Below are 19,484 nucleotides of genomic sequence, written 5' to 3' on the forward strand. Positions count from 1 at the left end.
ACCAGCACCCTTAGCTCCTCAACCTTTGAGTTTGCTGACTCTCACTTTCAATGAACAGGATAGTATAGATTGTGGAGGGAAAACATCAATTCAGTGAAACAGGATACTATAAGAAACAAAGGGTGCACTTAAGTTATAATGTGTAATGACTTTTAAATAGTTATTATTGTCACAGACTTTTACATTAAGATGTATTCAGCAATGATTAAAGTCTTATATTTTCTTTTGTTCTTGATCAATTCCTGATACAAGATACCCTGAAAAATGTTAATTTCAGTTATATTTTAAACTGTATTACTTATGGACTGACTTAAATTCACCCATTGGGCTTTACAATTAAGTTTCTTCAGTAATGTTAAGTAAATAAAATTATTACTATGCTTATGCATTTGATTTTTGTTTTAAAAAATCGAATTAGACTGTTATTGGAAAAAATACAAGAATGAGAAGGGAGGTCATTTGTCATGGATTTTTTTTTTGGCCGTGTGCTAGAAAACCCAACTCAATGAAAAACCAACTTTTTGGTTTCAACCTACCAATGATTTCCATTGGGATGGTATTTGCAATATCAAATGGTTTAGGCATTTTCTACTTGAGGACAGAAAAAAAATAATTCAGACAGGGACAGATAATCTCTCCACACCAGGATAGCAGAATGGCACATACATATGTGTCCGTCTATTTTATGGCATGCTCTGCTTCATCTCTCTTTATTTCACAGTCTGATACTTACACTTTTTCTCTGTAAGGGTCTGAAAGCTCAGTGCTTCCCCTTCACATACTTCACTGCTCTGGTTATGTCCTCTATCCACCCTGCTGACCTTTTGGGTTAGGAAAGAAATCATTACATCACAAAGCTTCATGTACTAGGCCACAGGAAGATCCTAACTAAAATTATTTCTGCATTTCTTTTTTTTTTACCTTTTAAACTTGAGCAAGGCTGCTTTTTTCAAAAATATATTTATAGGTTCACTCTGTTCAGCCAAGCTAATGATCATGATCATAGATATTATTTTTTGCTCATATTAAAAGAATTAAAAACTAAATTGCTGTAGTTCAATAGACAGAATACAGTCTATTGACTATAGAGGGAATGCATCCCTGCATCAAACTTGCAGGTATGTCTGCATTTGGTGTGCAGTTAAGTCTATTTTTGGATCATTAGATTTTTAATGTAACAAACCTACCACTAATAATTTTATTTAGAGATAAAAGCTGGTATTGATTTCTTTCCTCTTTTAAGTTGCTGTATCATGTGCCACTATGTGACAGAACAATCACGGAAATGGAGCAAGCTAATGGAGATGGAAATCACCTCTTCTTCGTTACAAGCCATTTAAATTCAGAAGCCTGTAATCCAAATAGTGACAAGTTATAACTAAGTGTTTCAGCTAGATTGACTAAGTGTCACTGCTGACTGATGATTTCTACAGTTAATAGCTACTAAATCAACTACCCATTTTTTTTCAATGTAAGTTTCTGATGTGTAATTTTAACATCATTCTGGGATAGCCATTGCTACATTTTACTGTGCTAATATGAAACAGAAATAAAATACATAGCACATGCAACACAAGTGAATGTCTTTTTAATTTGATTTAAGTTAATTTGAAATATTAAATAGTCACTTGAAATAGGTTGGAGCATTTGAATTAGAAGATTGGCTCTGTTGCACGAGGATTGAAATGCAGTGGAGAGAAAGTTAGAGAAAACAGGAATTAAACAGCTAAATAGTAAACAGCACAGGAAATAGGCTCTTAGAACATTCTTTACAGAGGCAGATGTGGGTGGAGGTGCCTGTCAAGGCCTGTTGTAGCGTTGAGAGTAAAGAGGTGTATTAAAACAATAAAAAATATTCCAGTGTACTGTAGGATTCAATGAAAATATAATTGAAGTTTCTATGCAGTTTGCCAATGCAAGTCAGTAAAGCGAGGAAAAAAATACAATAAAGCAGGGCTGAAAGACCTTGGCTTTTTAATGAGGTGCATTTCAGCGTGATACAAATCAAAGGTGCAAATTGACACTGGAAGGGTTCCTTTATCTGTATGAATATAGAGAAAGCCATGCTGTCAATAATGAGAAAGAAAAACATGAAATTGAGGGGGAAAAGCCAACTGTGTGTATTATAAGCACTGATACATTCAGATAAGCTGCTTGTATGTTACAAATCTAGGGATGTTAAAAAAAACAGGTCTACTTTAGGTATATTTACACTAATGCAGAAATTAATGTTCCAGTACTTCTGGTTCCACTTTTATTGTGTTAATGCCTTTCACATTTCACCTTTGGAGAGTATTTTTTCATCAGAAATGTTTTCAGTTTGCAACTCATCATCATAATTATCTTAAACAAAAGTAAGGAAACATCATGTAGGTGACATCATCCCAGCTCTTAGGAGAAGCAGGTCATTCAGTATGTCAGCACCTTATATTTCTTAGCAAATAAAACATGTTTCTCCTTTTTTTTTTTAGGTTGGGATTTAGTATTAGGACTATGACACCATGTAGACATTGGCAATTCATGTGCAACTTCAAAATTATGTGGAGACAAGAACATCTTAAACCAATTATTGCTTGTTTTTCCTGCTAAGATTTAAATTCTTTGGTTTATTTTAGTCTCGATTTTGTTAGAAGAGCTGTTTCTCTTTATTGGAGAAAAAAAGGAGACAAAAGGTCAATAAGCTTGCTTTGTTCATGCACTGTTCTCAGTGTTTCTTACAAATGCACAGGTCTTATGTTGTTTGAACTGTTGATTGTAGTGTCATGCTGTAAATGTTTTCTCGTTCCACAGTTACTGTCAGACCCTAAAAGTGGGCACAACATGCAGTCATCTTTTTTATTTAGTTTTGGTCACAAAGGGAACTTCTTTTGCAGTCAATACATAATTGATGTTTGTTTCCATTGGATTTCCCTTTCAGTTGTGGTGGTCGGAACAGAAATCAACAAATCCAGATTAGATTATTTGCAAACCACAAAACCAGTAGGTTTACATACTGTAGCCAAATCACTGCTGCTGTAAGACTGATAGTTTCACAATTAAAAATGTTTCTGTTGACTGTACAACACAGACATAAAAACTTACACATAAAAAATGATAATAATTAACAAATGTTAACAGTATTGATTTATTTCCTAATATGCAATATTTCTAAAGTTCACTATACATCTGAAATTATAGATATATAAATTAAAATTTCACTTAATTCAGGTTGGCATCTAATAATATGTATATATATTTACATAAGACATTTAGGTTCAGGTCTCTTAGATTTATGTACATTTAGCAAGACTTTGAATGATATAACTTAATTTTGAATTGACTTTTCATACAGTTTGGCAGATAATCGTTTCATAATTTTCCTCTCCTTCCAGAGTCTTATTCTTAATGTACTGTATCATCATTACTCACAATATAGAAGTGTGATAAACTCTCTTTACCTTTTCAGTGTAAAGACAAAACTTTCTTTTCTGACAATATCGACTGATTCCAAATAGGAATAATGTTACTAATCCAATTTGGCAAAACCCCTGGCATATACTGTATAATACATTGTGTATATTATAAAAAAAGGCAAATTAAAAACTGAAAACCTTTTCAGAGACAATCCTTATATTAGGTTTATACAGGAATAACTGATTAAATTTAAAGAAAGGGCTGGGGTTCAAGTTTATGATTTGTACTGAGGTAAAGACTGTTTTTGTTGTTATTGTTGACGCTTTGATTGGAGCTATTGTTAGGAGCAGTAGTGCTCCTGAACTAAATTATATCATGTAGTTGGGATTGAAAAGTATTTGTATGATGTTTCATGTTTGCAATTCTGTCTTTCATAAAGTATGTTCCATATATACAGTAGATAGTTCTGCTTAGATAAATATATACCATATACTGCATATACTGTACAGTATACTGTTACATCCAAAGGCAAAGCCAACAATTTACAGATAGTGTACAAATTAGTTATTGCAGAAGATTGTGATTAATAAATGTGCTTATCTACTGGATCAGCAATGCAATTTATTTCCTTTTTTAATAAAGTTACAATTTACAAAATAAGTATAACTTCTTGCATTGTGTTGTGTGTATGTATTCTTTTTTGCAGATATTGATGAGTGTGCAGAAGGGAAGCATTACTGTCGAGAGAATACCATGTGTGTCAACACTCCTGGTTCCTTCATGTGTATCTGCCAGACAGGCTATATTAGAATTGATGATTATTCATGTACAGGTAAGTAGTGAAACTAATCTTGCTCATTGCATGGAAGTTATCCAGGCTTCCTTGTGTCACTGTGTTACTCACTGTTCTTTAATGGATGTTAACATTTGATTATGCCTGTTAAATGTACCTTTCCACAAAAACTTGCTTAAGCAAGCCTGTCCTAACTGGTGAAGCTACTTTTCTGTGAAGAAGTAGCCAGGTACTTCAAATGATTAGTTTAGAAGTACAAGTCAAACATTGGTCTCAGAGCAAGGGAGAAAATATGTTAGTGTCTGGCTATGGTGATTTGTAGTTCATGATTTTTGAGACTGTGCTGAGCACCCTAGAATGCAAGGATAATTAGAGACTGTCAAGTTGATTTTACCTATTAAGGCAGAAATATTGAATTATTGTACTGGCAGAAAAGGAAAGTGCCAGTATTTTATGTTACCTGTACTTATGTATGCATGAAAAGATCTTCAAATAATTTGTTCTTAACATGGACATTGTCTTTACTTACCCACTGTGAGGATGGGGGAGATATAAATGGATATGTGTGTTTAAGCAACCTCAGTCAGACACTTTACAAGTGTTACATATCAGGATGCAGGGTTTAACAATTTCCAAAAACTAGTGTCAGCAATGGACAATTTTTTTTTACTGGGGAACTAAAGGTAATTCAATAAGCTACAAAATTAAGGTTGATCATCTCATTAGTTTAAATTAAGAGTCACTCTGTGTTGTCTGTATCCAATATAAAAGGCTACAATATTGACTGCAGGCAGTACTGAAAAACATGTATTGGATAGAACTGCACAAAACACAAATGTTAGGCAGGGTTCTGTTAATTTTTGTTAATTAGGTTTATCCTTATAGTATCCCAGTAATAAGTTTTGTTTAAAAGAATTGTACTGTATAGGTATATGATGTAGTAGTTCAGGTGGGTAGCTGCATCAGCATGCATACAGATGCAGCCATTCAAAATGCGCGGTAAAAACCAGCGGTACGGTAACCTACCCACAAGCCACCGCAGGGCACCGCGGTAAGTGATTGGCTGGCCAAAATGACCGACAGGGGCACTCGTGGTGCATTGGTTGGTAGTGAAAAGATTTAATCATTTAATGTCTTTACTGTGCACATTTTAATCCGCTTAGTTTTTAATATTTATGTGGAATTTTACCACTAAAGGGAAATTTTAGTAGCTTAGCATAAAAAGAAGAGGAGCATAACACATCTGAAGGTCATAAACGATATTAATTTAGGAACATAAACATTACTGTATGTACATAAACTGTACTGTGTATGGCTGGTCTTGATAGTTTAAAGAAAAAATACACACCAGTCTTCCATTTCTCCCTAAACATTTTAAGCATGAAAGTTTTATGAAACGGTACCCAAATATGCGATTGCTGTATAGAATGAATTTTAATTTTAAAAAATTATTTAACACGAAAATTAAGCTGTTTACAGTACATCTTCCGCCTGAGAACAGTCACCCGTTGCTACCCAACGCAGAAACACAGCCACTAACTAGCAAAGAGAGGACATTAGCTAGCCAATTTGATAAAGAAATAAATGATTATTTTGTTTATTTCTTTTGCACATTTATTTGAACATTTCCATCGATTGTACAAGCACTTGGAAACTGTCCAATCCCTAGTTCATCAGGCATTTTCTTTTACGCTGCAGGCATTCTCCCGGTCTGGCGCCGGTGTGTGTCTTCTAGGATATAATGCCAGCGAACTCTTGTTTTTATGTCCACTATAACAGACAATCTCCTTTGCTTTTAACCGAGTGTTTAATAATTTCCTAAAATGAAAATGATTTACTTTATTTCCCTCACGGGATCAATAAAAGTATCTATCATCTGTCTAAACTATGGGACAGAATTCTGGGGTCTCCCCATACCAGAGATTATGGTAGGGCTTCAGAATGGTGATTGGCTGACACCATCTGACACCCCTCTGATTGGAAAAAAAAGACATGCTGGTTTGCTATACATACAGTACTGTACCAGGAAGAGGATTTCTTTCTATTCGAAACGTGTATTTTAAAAGTTTAAGAAGTAAAAACCTTACAGCGTACACAGATTTCTAAACTGATCAGGATCGTTATCTTTGTCTTATGCATAATAATGTTCACCGCTCTGTCCAGCAAATTAATAATAAACTTTATTTTATATAGCATTTTAAACGAATAAGTAATTAGATTGCTCATAAACCTAATCACTTATTCTACATAAACACAGCGTAATTGCTCTCTGAAAATGCTTTTTCTTTTTATTTAGGCTCAGATTTCAACTATAGATCGTATTATTAATAACCATAATAACAACCAACCAACAAAAACAACCATATAAACATAATACCAACCAAAAACATAGATAACAACCACAATACAAAATCAAATATATCAAACCATTATACTCTCGAAAATTCCTCCAATTATCATAATCCCGCCCCTTATGCAAAACCAAACCCTCCTCCCATCCCAGTTTATCCTCTTTATCATAAACAAAATCCACCTCAATTTTCAACATAAAGCATTACACAAAATCAATACCTCAACACTCCATACTCAACAACGATAATTCACAAACAGCCAGAACATGTAACTCCACATTCCCAAACAGACCTCATTTCCATAGCCCCGCCCCTTACGCAAAACCAACATCCCTCCCCTGTTCTCTCTCTCCCCTGGCGTTTGTAATCGTTTTTATTTTCAAATAAATTTTAGCAAAGTCATGTATTTTAAAAATCTTAAGATTTCTATATTTATGTCTTTATTTAGTGGTTTCATTAGTGACAAAGGCTAAACTTTCTTGGAAAAATGTCTTTTATGTAAACCATGTTTGCTATTAATTCATTCAGGGCTAAAATATGTTCATTGTCTTCCAATGAATGAAGGGTTCCTTTCGCCATAGTCGGGTTGACATTAGAAGCTTGCCACGCCCGGACTGTTACACCAACGCATTAGCATGTTAAAGCGATTTCATTGAGGAGCCTAGCTTTCTTAACTAGTAAGTACTTCCTACTTTGAAAATACCTGTGAAACCGGTTTAATTCGTCACAGCCAGCACTCCCGCAGAGAGGGGGGTTGTACTTGCAGTGCATACAGTAGATGGGAAAGCCAGAGTCGACCTCTACGCCGCCCACGTGTTATGCTCTTCGTTAATGTCTAAGCTGGAACACATCATTATATCTCATTTTGTATTTCTTAAAAAAAAAATCGTTTGCCCAGCCTAACAGTATTGTTGTTATTGTTTTTAACCTGTAAAGTGCTTTGAGGAGCCACCTTTAAAGGCGCCATATACAATAAAGTTCATTATTATTACTATTGTTAATTTGCTGGACAGAGAGGTGAACATTATTACACAGAAGACAAAGATAGCGATTTACGTTGCATTGTGCATTGTGCTGCTGTAATACAGTTTTAAATAATTAAAAGTCTAAACAGTATCAGCTTTATTTATGGGTTTTAAATAAAGGCGATTTAAACGCGATTTAAATCAATATAAATGTTTATATTGTAACGCCTAGGTGACTATTCATTGTTATTAAAATGACTTAAATTCGATCATGTTGTGATATTTAGAAATATAAATTTGTTTGGTGCGGTTTTAATTAATCTCTGACTCAGGAAACGTTTCATTTTTTCAAAGAAATGTTTGTTAAAAAAAATTCATCGTTCCAGTGGGATTCGATCACAGACCGTGTGAGGTGGGAGTCAGGAACCTAACCCACAGCGCCACCGGCAAGGTCACATGCAGAGTGCTGAAAAAGCACTACAGAAACATTATCAACAGACAATGTACAGCGTGTACTATTCTTGTGTTGCGGCACATGAATATAATTATATCGTTATTAATTTCTTTAGGTACGCGATTCCATATTATATTCCCTTTTAATTAAATTCTAAAAGTATGCTTGTTGACTCCGGTATCACGTTAGTTAAAGACTTCGATGCTTAAAATGTTTAGGGAGAAATGGAATACTGGTGTGTATGTTTTCTTTAAAGTACCGAGACCAGCCATATACTGTATGTTTAAGTTCCAAAATTAATATCGTTTATGGCCTTCACATGCGTTGCAGTATGCTCCTATTCTTTTTATGCTCAGGCACTAAGATTTCCCTTCAGTGGTAAAATTCCATATAAATATTCAATACTTAAACGGGCACAGTTAAGACATTAAATATACATATACATACTGTATACAGTACAGTTTGCATACGGTAATATGTTTATGTTCCTAAATCAATCTCTTTTATGAGCATGTGAAAGGCATGGTGAATCGATTCTCAAAAATTACTGTACTTTGCATGATTGGAAAAAAATGCGTGATTGCGAAATGCTGTGGTGTTACTTTTACAAAGACGGTCAATGAAAAAAAGAATGTTGACCAGGGCAATACTTTGAGTTTACACTTACAGCTTGTCCAAGGTCATTCATTATTAATACTATTAGTAATATCTTCGTTAAAGACTTTGATGGTAACAGCTCAAACATGAGAGGTTGAGCTTTATTAGCTCCACCTTGCGGAAATTCTGGATTCTATTATTTTGCTTGCGGTATTATAGGAGAATTTACGGTAACTAGCGGTATTTACCGGTAACTCGCGGTAGACTGCGTACAGCGCACCGGAAAATAATGCGGTATCGCCCGCGCATTTTGAATGGCTGCATCTGTAGGCTGCAAAGGAACAAGTAAAAGGTTTATTCCATGCTGAAATAAAGAAGAAAGAAAACACAATGTTTCGGCCGTGGAGCCTTCTTCAGGTGTTGACACCTGTTGACACGTTGTGTTTTCTTTCTTCTTTTTTTTCAGCATGGAATAAACCTATTACTTGTTCCATAGGTATATGATAACTGATTCAATGAGGATAATATATTTGATAGGGTTAATGTATGACATTTTTAGTTTTTTTCTGTTATTATTCCAAGCCCACTTGGCAGCATAATTTCTGTAACTCTGTTTTTTCAACCAGTTGTAGAAAATAGTTAGCTTAATGATAAGGCTTATAATGTCCTTCTCAATCCTTCTTACCAAAACAAAAGTTTGCAAACCCCCCTGTCATTTCAAAAGCTTTAATTACAAATATTATCATCACAGGTAATGCGGGTGTGTACATCCAATAATATACCGTATATGATAAGATTTCATATCATTGTTTTTTATATAAAAATTTAACTATTCAATATCTACTAATGAAGGAAAGAATGAGGAAGAAAAACAACACATTTCCTAAGCAATAAACACATCAGCAGAAACAGAATTTAAAGATGGCAAACTTTTGTCCATGAATGCTAACTGGATTATTTCTGTCAGAATTTAAGTAAACTGAATGAAAGGATCTTTGCTGATAAATCATAGCTTTTAAATAGCAAATAATCAGATTTTGTAGTCTTTATGGTTATAGGATATTAATGGTGATCATCTTGTTGCCGATTAATATGTAACCTTTATTAAGTACAGCTTTAAAACCTTGATATGCTCACCGTTAAAAGAGGAATAGAGGTAGTGTGAAGTCAATCTGATATCTGTCTTTAACAGTTGTGAAACATTATCTGTTGTTATACGTTATTATACAAATACAAAAACAATGGTCAACCTGGAATCTTTTAACCGGTGATTTCAGTATCACATTCTCAGTATACAGATGCAGCCATTCAAAATGAGTGAGGTATTTCGCGGCATACCCCGGTGGGCGTGTCGCAGTATCACGCGGCATGACGCAGTTAACGTGGTGTCACGTGGTTAACTATCCGGCGTCGCCTTGTAAAACTGCCAGGGGGAGCTTAACCTCTCATGTACAGCATTTGAGCCTTTAATTTTGAACTGTGTATTACAGCATGTTAATCATCAGTCATTAAAATGTTGGTATATTTTATGAAAGCAAGATTGCTCAGTTGGACAAAAGTACACAACCTACCTTTATCAGAAATATTTATGCATCAAAGCCTTTACTGAAGATATTACTAATAGTATTAATAATGGATGACTTTGGACAAGCTGTATACTCAAAGTATAATTTCTTTAGCACATTTGTACAAGCACTTGGAATCTGTCCAAGCCATACTTTGTCAGGCATTTTGTTTTACTTCAACGGGCATAAAAACTTCCTTGCTTTTAACAGGGCGTTTCATAATTTCTAACTACGAAAATGATTTAAAATGCGACACCTATCATTCAACTAGAGCTTAAAATATCACAAGGATCCTCAAGAGCACAGCAAAGAGTGCATTAAAAGACACTTGTATTTATCAACGCTTTCTTTTCCGTATACCAGATTTTATGGAACCACTTCAGAGGGGTGTCAGCCAGTCAGATTCCAGGAATCGGCACTTTAAAGGAAAAATACACACCAGTATTCCATTTCTCCCTAACGATTTTAAGCATCGAAGTATTTAACTAGCATGTGAAATAGCGTGTGAAAAAGTGGTAGTTTTAAGCTTTTCTGCTAATATAATATGGAATCGCGTATCTAAAGAATTTAATAACAGTATTCGTGTGCTGCGACGGGGCTGTGTAGGGCTGTTTCGCCTGCCTGTTCATGCGAGCTGTCTTGTAGCCGACTGGTCTAGGTGCGTGACTACCAGCTGGTAGGTTGTGTGTTCGAATCCAGCTGGTGCTAGACTTTTCTTTTAACAAACATTTCTTCGAAAAAATAGAATAGCGATATTATGGACAATCAATTGACTTTTATATTTCAAAATATCGCAACATGATCGATATTTGCGATATTTTGAACATATCTTCCCTTCTGACAGTGGTTCCTGCTTCTATTGTGTGTGTGTGTGCAACAGAGTGAATTTTTATAGAGAAATGGAGGCTGGACAGTATGCGTTACAATATAAACATTTATATTGATTTAAATCGTGTTCTGATTTAAATCGCAAACGCGTGTTTAATTATATGTGTTTTTTAATCATAATCAGGCTAATGCAACATAAATTGATACAGTATCTTTGTCTTCTAAGTATCTTAATAAACTTTCAGCATAGCTTTCTACCCGTCAAGATTTATATTTCTTGGGATTTGGGGATCAAATGTGGAAGGATTAGATTATAATCGTTTTTATTTGTCAAATACGTGATTGTATTTCTGAATGTTATGTGACACCTACAGTAGTTCACTGCTTTAAATACATCGAATTAAGAAAGTTATGTGTAGCACTTTAGAACTTTTTTCTGAACCAGGGAAAATCTGATCATGTTTCTCTATAACAATAATAAAAAACTTTATTTTACATATCGCCTTTAAAAGTGGCATCTCAAAGCAATACAGTAGATCGAAAAACAGTTAAAAGGGACCAAATTAAATACCAGACAATCGCAAACGCGTTTTCAATAAAATTATTTTATTCATTCAGCAGTTTGTGAGAGGGACATCCAGCAGGGAGAGACACACACACACCGGTTTTCATTGACAAAATTGTTTTTTTTCAATTCCTCTGGTCTAACAGGAATGTTTTGTTTGTGGACAGACTGTAAGACAAGAGGAAAAGACCGCCTCCTCCTACGAAGCATTAATCGCGTATCTAAGGAAAATTGCAGTATACCTTTGTTCATGCACATCATTATACAGTACAGTATCTCAATTTGTATTTCGATTAAAAAAAATCGTTTGCCCAGCCACTACTGTTGTTATTGTTTTTATCCTGTAAAGCGTTTCCTTTTTCTGCGTTTTCCATTTCCTTTTTCTGATCACTCGCTTTCTGGATACACATCTCACCTGTCCCGTTCTTTGTTTTCCTGGTTTGCTGATTATGCCTGCTGCGGTCCACTCCTACCCTCACACCTAAAGAATACTATTTTAAATTTCTTGGCGCAGTTCATTAACCCTTGTATGTGCTGTCCGCCCCGAAAATGCAATTAAAAAAAAGTCAAAAAACGCGCTCAAAATACAATTTATAGCTTAATAAGATACACTCCACAGGCAAAATTAAAGACAAAATTAAAGACGATTAAAATCTGTAATCTTTCCACTTGTACTGTGAGTCATCGGACAGTTTCTGCTTTGTGTAAGGATGGTGAGAAAGCTGTGCTCAATGTATTTAAGGGACTTAAAAGTTAAAGGAGATGCTTCATATTGCTTGACTAATTTTAAAAACCAAGTTATAAATGCAGACGCTCCCTCGGTGCCGCGCCGGGTGTAAATATCAAAGTATACATTCCCAACAAGAATTGTACCCATCTGTCATGCAAATAAAACACCTTGAATTGAATTGAATTGAGGGAGAGAGGGGGGTAGTGGGACAGAGATACTGTAGACAGACTCAAGGCAAATAAAATACTTATGGGTACGCAGGCATTCACGACAGCAACATATGAAACGTTTGCACGTACTGTATAGTTAAGTTATTACTTGGTTTTCAAAATGCAACGAAATACAATATTGTTGTTGCTGCTGTTTTGGTTGTTTTTATCCCGTAAAGTGTTTTGAGAAGCCACCTTTAAAGGCGATATATACTGTAAAACCGCTGATTCTTATGGAATGTGTTCCGCAGGAGATTCAAATTTTTATTTATTTATTTTTTAATCGCGTATCTTAGGAAATCTCAGTATAACTTTGTTCATGAACAGTGGCATGTTACATTATCATTCGTTTTTTAACAAGGCTCGCCAGCTAATGTGAATCGAAACCTGTCTTGCTAGCTTTTAAAGTCGTGCATGTGTAAACTGTACACTCTAGTAAGAGGGCATGCAAGTTACTCTGCCCCTTTCAGCTGCAGGGAGTCCCTCTGCTGCAACACACAGCAGACAGAACGGGAGACTATTGCCTTTCATATCTGACACCAGTGAAGTAAAAGGGGTGTCTAAAGGGGTGATTTCAGACCACATTTTAGTTACTTTATTTTGTTTACTTTTAACATTTCTGTAATTTACAGTAGATGTCACAATAGATCGATAGATTAATATCGTTTATGGACTTCACACGCGTTGCAGTATGCTCCTATTCTTTTTATGCTCAGGCACTAAGATCTCCCTTCTGCTTTGTGTAAGGATGGTATCAAAAGCAATCTTAAGTGGTGAGAAAGCTGTGCTCAATGTATTTAAGGGACTTAAACGTAAAAGGAGATGCTTCATATTGCTTGACTAATTTTAAAAACTAAGTTATAAATGCAGACGCTCCCTCGGTGCGCTGCTCTGGTGCGCCGGCTCTTACACAGTGCCTGTCTGCCGTAAGCATTACAATATACATACCCAACACTGCTTGTACCCATCTGTCATGCAAATAAAACACCTTGAATTGAATTGAATTGAGGGGAGAGGGGGGGAATACTAAAGACAATACTGGCTCAATACCAATACGGGCTTTGACGTGCTAATGCGTTGGTTTAACAGTCCGGGTGTGGCAGGCTTCCAATGTCAACTCGACTCGATTGGAAGACAATGAATGTATTTTAGCCCTAAATGAATTAATTGCAAACATGGTTTACATAAAATACATTTTTCCAAGAAAGTTTATAATAATACGATCTATAGTTGAAATCTGAGCCTACTTTAAAAATAAAGGAAAAGCATTTTCAGAGAGCAATCACGCTGTGTTTATGTAGAAAAAGCGATTAGGTTTATGAGCAATCTAATTACCTATTCGCTTAAAACGCTATATAAAATAAAGTTTATTTAGAGATGAATGATCAGTGTCGCAGTTTAAATAATGGGAGTCAGGAAACTAACACACAATTAAATTTCCCTGTGGAGTGTATCTTATTAAGCTATAAATTGTGTTTTGAGCGCGTTTTTTGACTTTTTTTTAATTGCATTTTCGGCGCGGACAGCACATACAAGGGTTAATGAACTGCGCCAAGAAATTTAAAATAGTATTCTTTAGGTGTGAGGGTAGGAGTGGACCGCAGCAGGCATAATCAGCAAACCAGGAAAACAAAGACCAGGACAGGTGAGATGTGTATCCAGAAAGCGAGTGATCAGAAAAAGGAAATGGAAAACGCAGAAAAAGGAAACGCTTTACAGGATAAAAACAATAACAACAGTAGTGGCTGGGCAAACGATTTTTTTTAATCGAAATACAAATTGAGATACTGTACTGTATAATGATGTGCATGAACAAAGGTATACTGCAATTTTCCTTAGATACGCGATTAATGCTTCGTAGGAGGAGGCGGTCTTTTCCTCTTGTCTTACAGTCTGTCCACAAACAAAACATTCCTGTTAGACAAGAGGAATTGAAAAAAAACAATTTTGTCAATGAAAACCGGTGTGTGTGTCTCTCCCTGCTGGATGTCCCTCTCACAAACTGCTGAATGAATAAAATAATTTTATTGAAAACGCGTTTGCGATTGTCTGGTATTTAATTTGGTCCCTTTTAACTGTTTTTCGATCTACTGTATTGCTTTGAGATGCCACTTTTAAAGGCGATATGTAAAATAAAGTTTTTTATTATTGTTATAGAGAAACATGATCAGATTTTCCCTGGTTCAGAAAAAAGTTCTAAAGTGCTACACATAACTTTCTTAATTCGATGTATTTAAAGCAGTGAACTACTGTAGGTGTCACATAACATTCAGAAATACAATCACGTATTTGACAAATAAAAACGATTATAATCTAATCCTTCCACATTTGATCCCCAAATCCCAAGAAATATAAATCTTGACGGGTAGAAAGCTATGCTGAAAGTTTATTAAGATACTTAGAAGACAAAGATACTGTATCAATTTATGTTGCATTAGCCTGATTATGATTAAAAAACACATATAATTAAACACGCGTTTGCGATTTAAATCAGAACACGATTTAAATCAATATAAATGTTTATATTGTAACGCATACTGTCCAGCCTCCATTTCTCTATAAAAATTTACTCTGTTGCACACACACACACAATAGAAGCAGGAACCACTGTCAGAAGGGAAGATATGTTCAAAATATCGCAAATATCGATCATGTTGCGATATTTTGAAATATAAAAGTCAATTGATTGTCCATAATATCGCTATTCTATTTTTTCGAAGAAATGTTTGTTAAAAGAAAAGTCTAGCACCAGCTGGATTCGAACACACAACCTGCTAGCTGGTAGTCACGCACCTAGACCAGTCGGCTACAAGACAGCTCGCATGAACAGGCAGGCGAAACAGCCCTACACAGCCCCGTCGCAGCACACGAATACCGTTATTAAATTCTTTAGATACGCGATTCCATATTATATTAGCAGAAAAGCTTAAAACTACCACTTTTTCACACGCTATTTCACATGCTAGTTAAATACTTCGATGCTTAAAATCGTTAGGGAGAAATGGAATACTGGTGTGTATTTTTTTCTTTAAAGTACCAAGACCAGCTATATACTGTATGTTTATGTTCCAAAATTAATATCGTTTATGGCCTTCACACGCGTTACAGTATGCTCCTATTCTTTTTATGCTCAGCTACTAAGATTTCCCTTCAGTGGTAAAATTCAATATCTACAACGGGCACAGCAAAGACGTTTACTGTACTGTAAGTCTTTCTACGACAGACCAACGGACCACGAGTGCCCCTGTTGGTCAACCAATCACGTACTGCGGTGCCACGCGTCATCTTGCGTCACACTGAGCGACGCCACCTGCGGTACGTGTCTGTAACGCGCACTTTGAATGGCTGCATCTGTAGTTGTATATCTCTGTATTGGCTCAGCTTTGCTCTTATATTAAGTCCTGCCCATGTTAGATTCATTTTCATGTTTCATGTTTCAGAATAAAGTGGATTAACTTGTCATGTGATTATTACTTCCATGTCCATTTTTATATTTAGTACTTTGGGGTGTTCAGTAATGAGGCTTATTAAATGTGTTTTTTATTGTTATTAATATTATGTTTAGTATCATTATGGGTTTTAGTCTGAAATTCTGAAAGAGAAAGCTCTAAGTGACCAGTATAGCAAAAATATATTTATGTAACAGTTTAGACATTATGTAACAGATACTTTTTCTTCTTCTTGAGAAGCTGTGAGTTGATGACACAGCTAATTAGAATCTGAAATAAATATACTGTATAAGCAGAATAACTTTGCTGAAGAGAATGTTCACCTACAGTATGTATAGTTCAAAACAGTGGTGTCCACAAAATAATGTAGTGTAATGTGAGTGTTGTTGGAAAATTGAAATATAAGTCACATCTGTTATTTATCTGAAGAGTACTGTAAGTATTCCTTGTCTGAACCTCCTGCCCTCTTACGGGTACTTTTTTCCCATTGTTTCTTTCCTTTTTTGTGTTTTTGGTTCGAAATCTTCTAGGAAAACCTAATCCTAAAATACTATTTTAAAAAGCTACAAAGCTACAGTTATATGTGGGTGCTGGCTCATTTTTTGTAAAATAAAAATCTTAAAGTAGAATTTTTGTGTGTAATTTGTCACTTGAGATTAGTTTTATCTGCTGTTAGGACTTAGTGAGGGCTAGGTGAAGGTTAAATATGTTTAATTGTGTTAAACCTTAAAATCTTAATGGGGTGTACTTACCGTACCTTTTCATCCTACTACAGTATGTGATAATGTAAGCATTGTCTTGTGATCAGATAAAAGAGACCATATCTAAACTGTGCCCAAAACTAATTTGTCTATTACATTGTATGTACCTCTAAACTGATTTTGCAATTGCATTGTTTCTTTTAAGTGCTCATTAGGTTTAGCAATCTTCCAGATACAGCTAAATAATAAATAACCGAATTTCTCTTAACATTTTTTTTCTAATACCAAACTCTATCCTTTATGTTTTAGATTGTAACAACAATTCCTTACTCCTAGCTGCAAATGTTGTAATATGCAGTATATTGCACATATACATAGAGTAGGTGAAATGTAATAAATCAAATTTATATTGTATTAGATTTAGCAGCTTATCAGATCCTTGGTTTTGGGAAGTCTCACTTGCCATCCACTAAACACACAAAACAACCACAGCAACAACAACAACAACATACAATAACTAATAATACAGCTTAGATATACCATTTGTTCACAGTAAGGAATAATAGTTAAGATAAAAAGGATACCTTTTTAATTTTAAAGGAATTTGTTATTACCTCTTAGCTTAAAATACTCAATATTTCTGACAAGAATCTTAATGTCATTTGCCATTCTGTGATATAAATTGGTTATTGCAGATAAAAATTCAGATGTCCTACAAGTTTATTATAATTCTTCATTATTTTTTTTTTCATATGATGTCCTGTCTATCATGATACTTATTCTTTTCAAGTATTTTTTTTTAAATCCCAACATAAAAACGAGAAATCCTTAATTTCCTTGTTAAGTAGTCCTCATCCAAATATCATCATTCTTGTAACAATGATCTTCATCTGGTGGCTGAGATGCCTTGTAGACTAAAGCTACATCAATCACCTCTGACAACACAGCTCCCCAAACAAACAAATGGGGTCTGGAGAAATTTTCACATATATTGTTCATATATAGCGAATGTTCCCTATTGATTTTATCGTTTCTTTCCAATAAGTGTTTTTAATAATATGTTACTAATAATATATATATATATGTCTATCCATTTTATACTGTATATGCTTTACAGAATACAGGGTTGTGGGGGAGCTGGAGCCTATATATTAACTATGACCTTTTTTCTTTGTAATAAAGGAATATTGTAATGTTATGCATGATTGAAGTTAATATGATCAGCATCTTATTCAAAAGAAAGGTTATGAAGAAAAGTTATGTCAATTAACAACAGTACACTCATACCCGGTATCCAAACCTAATTCGGGAGATCGTAAATTGAAAATAAAAGTTCCATTATTTCTTATGGGGAAAATTCCACCCCATTCTGAACCAAAGACAAGTTCACTCAAAAACTACCCTAAATATATAATGCCACACAGACCATTATAGCAAGCTTAGTGAACAATGCAGTTCTACTCCAATAAGCCAAGCAGTGCTGTAAAATAATCGATGATGTGTTTACATTTTTAATTCTTTCGTAATAGATCACTATCCAAGCGATCGGCTAGAATGATGTTCAATTCAAATCAGTGTATTTTTATATAGTGCTTTTCACAATAAAGTTGCCCCAAGGCGCTTAACAATGCAAGTAACCATACATGGTTACAAGTAACCAAAAACTCATTAGTTAGGAGAAAAATAACCTCTAGGGGTCCAAGATCAATTGGCTGCCCAACCCCTTTGGGCATGCTAACATTATATAATATAAAAAAAGTAAATAAATAAATGAGGGTATTAATACATCCATAAATCATGTCTTCTGTATGTCAGTACTCCTTGCAGATCTCTGTAGACCAGCAAAAGCCTCCTAAATGATAGCTATATCCATGATGTCCCAGTATGATGCACAAAATAATATTTTTCTCTTCCTTAAGACACCATAATGAACAGCAACTACAAAAGAAACACAAAAAAACGCTTTGAGGATGAGAGCACAAGCTTTTACTGTTATCGTAAACAAAGCACTGCTGCCTTATGGAGTCCTTAACCACAATGCCTTGCACACGCACATAAACAGCTGTTCTTTGGCACTGAATTCAGATGTTCGCAGAGGGTTCTCAGCCAACATCTGTCACTTTCGAACTTCAAAGTTCAGATTAGCTAAATTTTGCTCTTATGACTAATTACAAAGTACAAATTCTTCATGTTTGGATTAGCGAAAATTCACATACAGAACGTTCTTATACCAGGGTATGAGTGTATCTTTCCCATAAAATGTGAAGGTTCAACCAATAGGCTATAATATGTGCCATATGTTGGCAGCCCAATAATAATAATAATAATAATAATAATAATAATATACATTTTTAGGAATAGTTAATTGTTATTTTAGGAAGATCACCACTTCTAAGTATTTTGGAATTTTATAACAATGTAATTGGTGTTATATTTGCAATAAAATACATAATTAATATAATACAAAGAAAGGAAACAAGAAGCTTTGGTGATAAAATGTGGAATACACTGAAAATTGTAAAGGAATTTGGGGAACACATTCATCTTGATTGAATTGAACCAAACCATCTGTCATACAGCTATCACAGATCTTATTGATAGGTCAACTTTAATGTGTTTTATCAGGGAAGTAGATTTAATCTTAAATAGTTTATTTTATAGAACTATTAACTGCTACAGCCAAAAGGGAAATGCTCCCATTTAACGGGAGTATTTAAATAGAAAATTGTTTAATGCCATTCAAATTGCTGTGGCTTTCCAGAGGAAACAGAACGGGTCTTAATATGGATTCCCATGTTGATTGCATGCTTAACTTCAATCCTGGCAGGAGCAGAATGTTTTCAAAAATGTATTTCTTCATCCCTCCTCTGCATTGTCCATCTCT

At 34.8% G+C, this 19,484-nt stretch overlaps 1 protein-coding gene across 1 annotated transcript in view; it reads left to right on the top strand.

Annotated features, from left to right (window-relative positions):
- LOC148829498 (protein kinase C-binding protein NELL2-like) overlaps positions 1-19,484 on the top strand; it is a 145,988-nt gene that overhangs the window by 53,105 nt on the left and 73,399 nt on the right. Inside the window, exon 13 of the mRNA XM_088922767.1 lies at positions 4,100-4,225. Within this exon, the coding sequence (XP_088778893.1) occupies positions 4,100-4,225 (126 nt within the window). The remainder of the gene's footprint in view (positions 1-4,099; positions 4,226-19,484) is intronic.

The sequence above is a fragment of the Atractosteus spatula genome, chromosome 8 (genome assembly GCF_055471065.1).
Source record: "Atractosteus spatula isolate fAtrSpa1 chromosome 8, fAtrSpa1.hap1, whole genome shotgun sequence".
NCBI classification, from domain to species: domain Eukaryota; kingdom Metazoa; phylum Chordata; class Actinopteri; order Semionotiformes; family Lepisosteidae; genus Atractosteus; species Atractosteus spatula.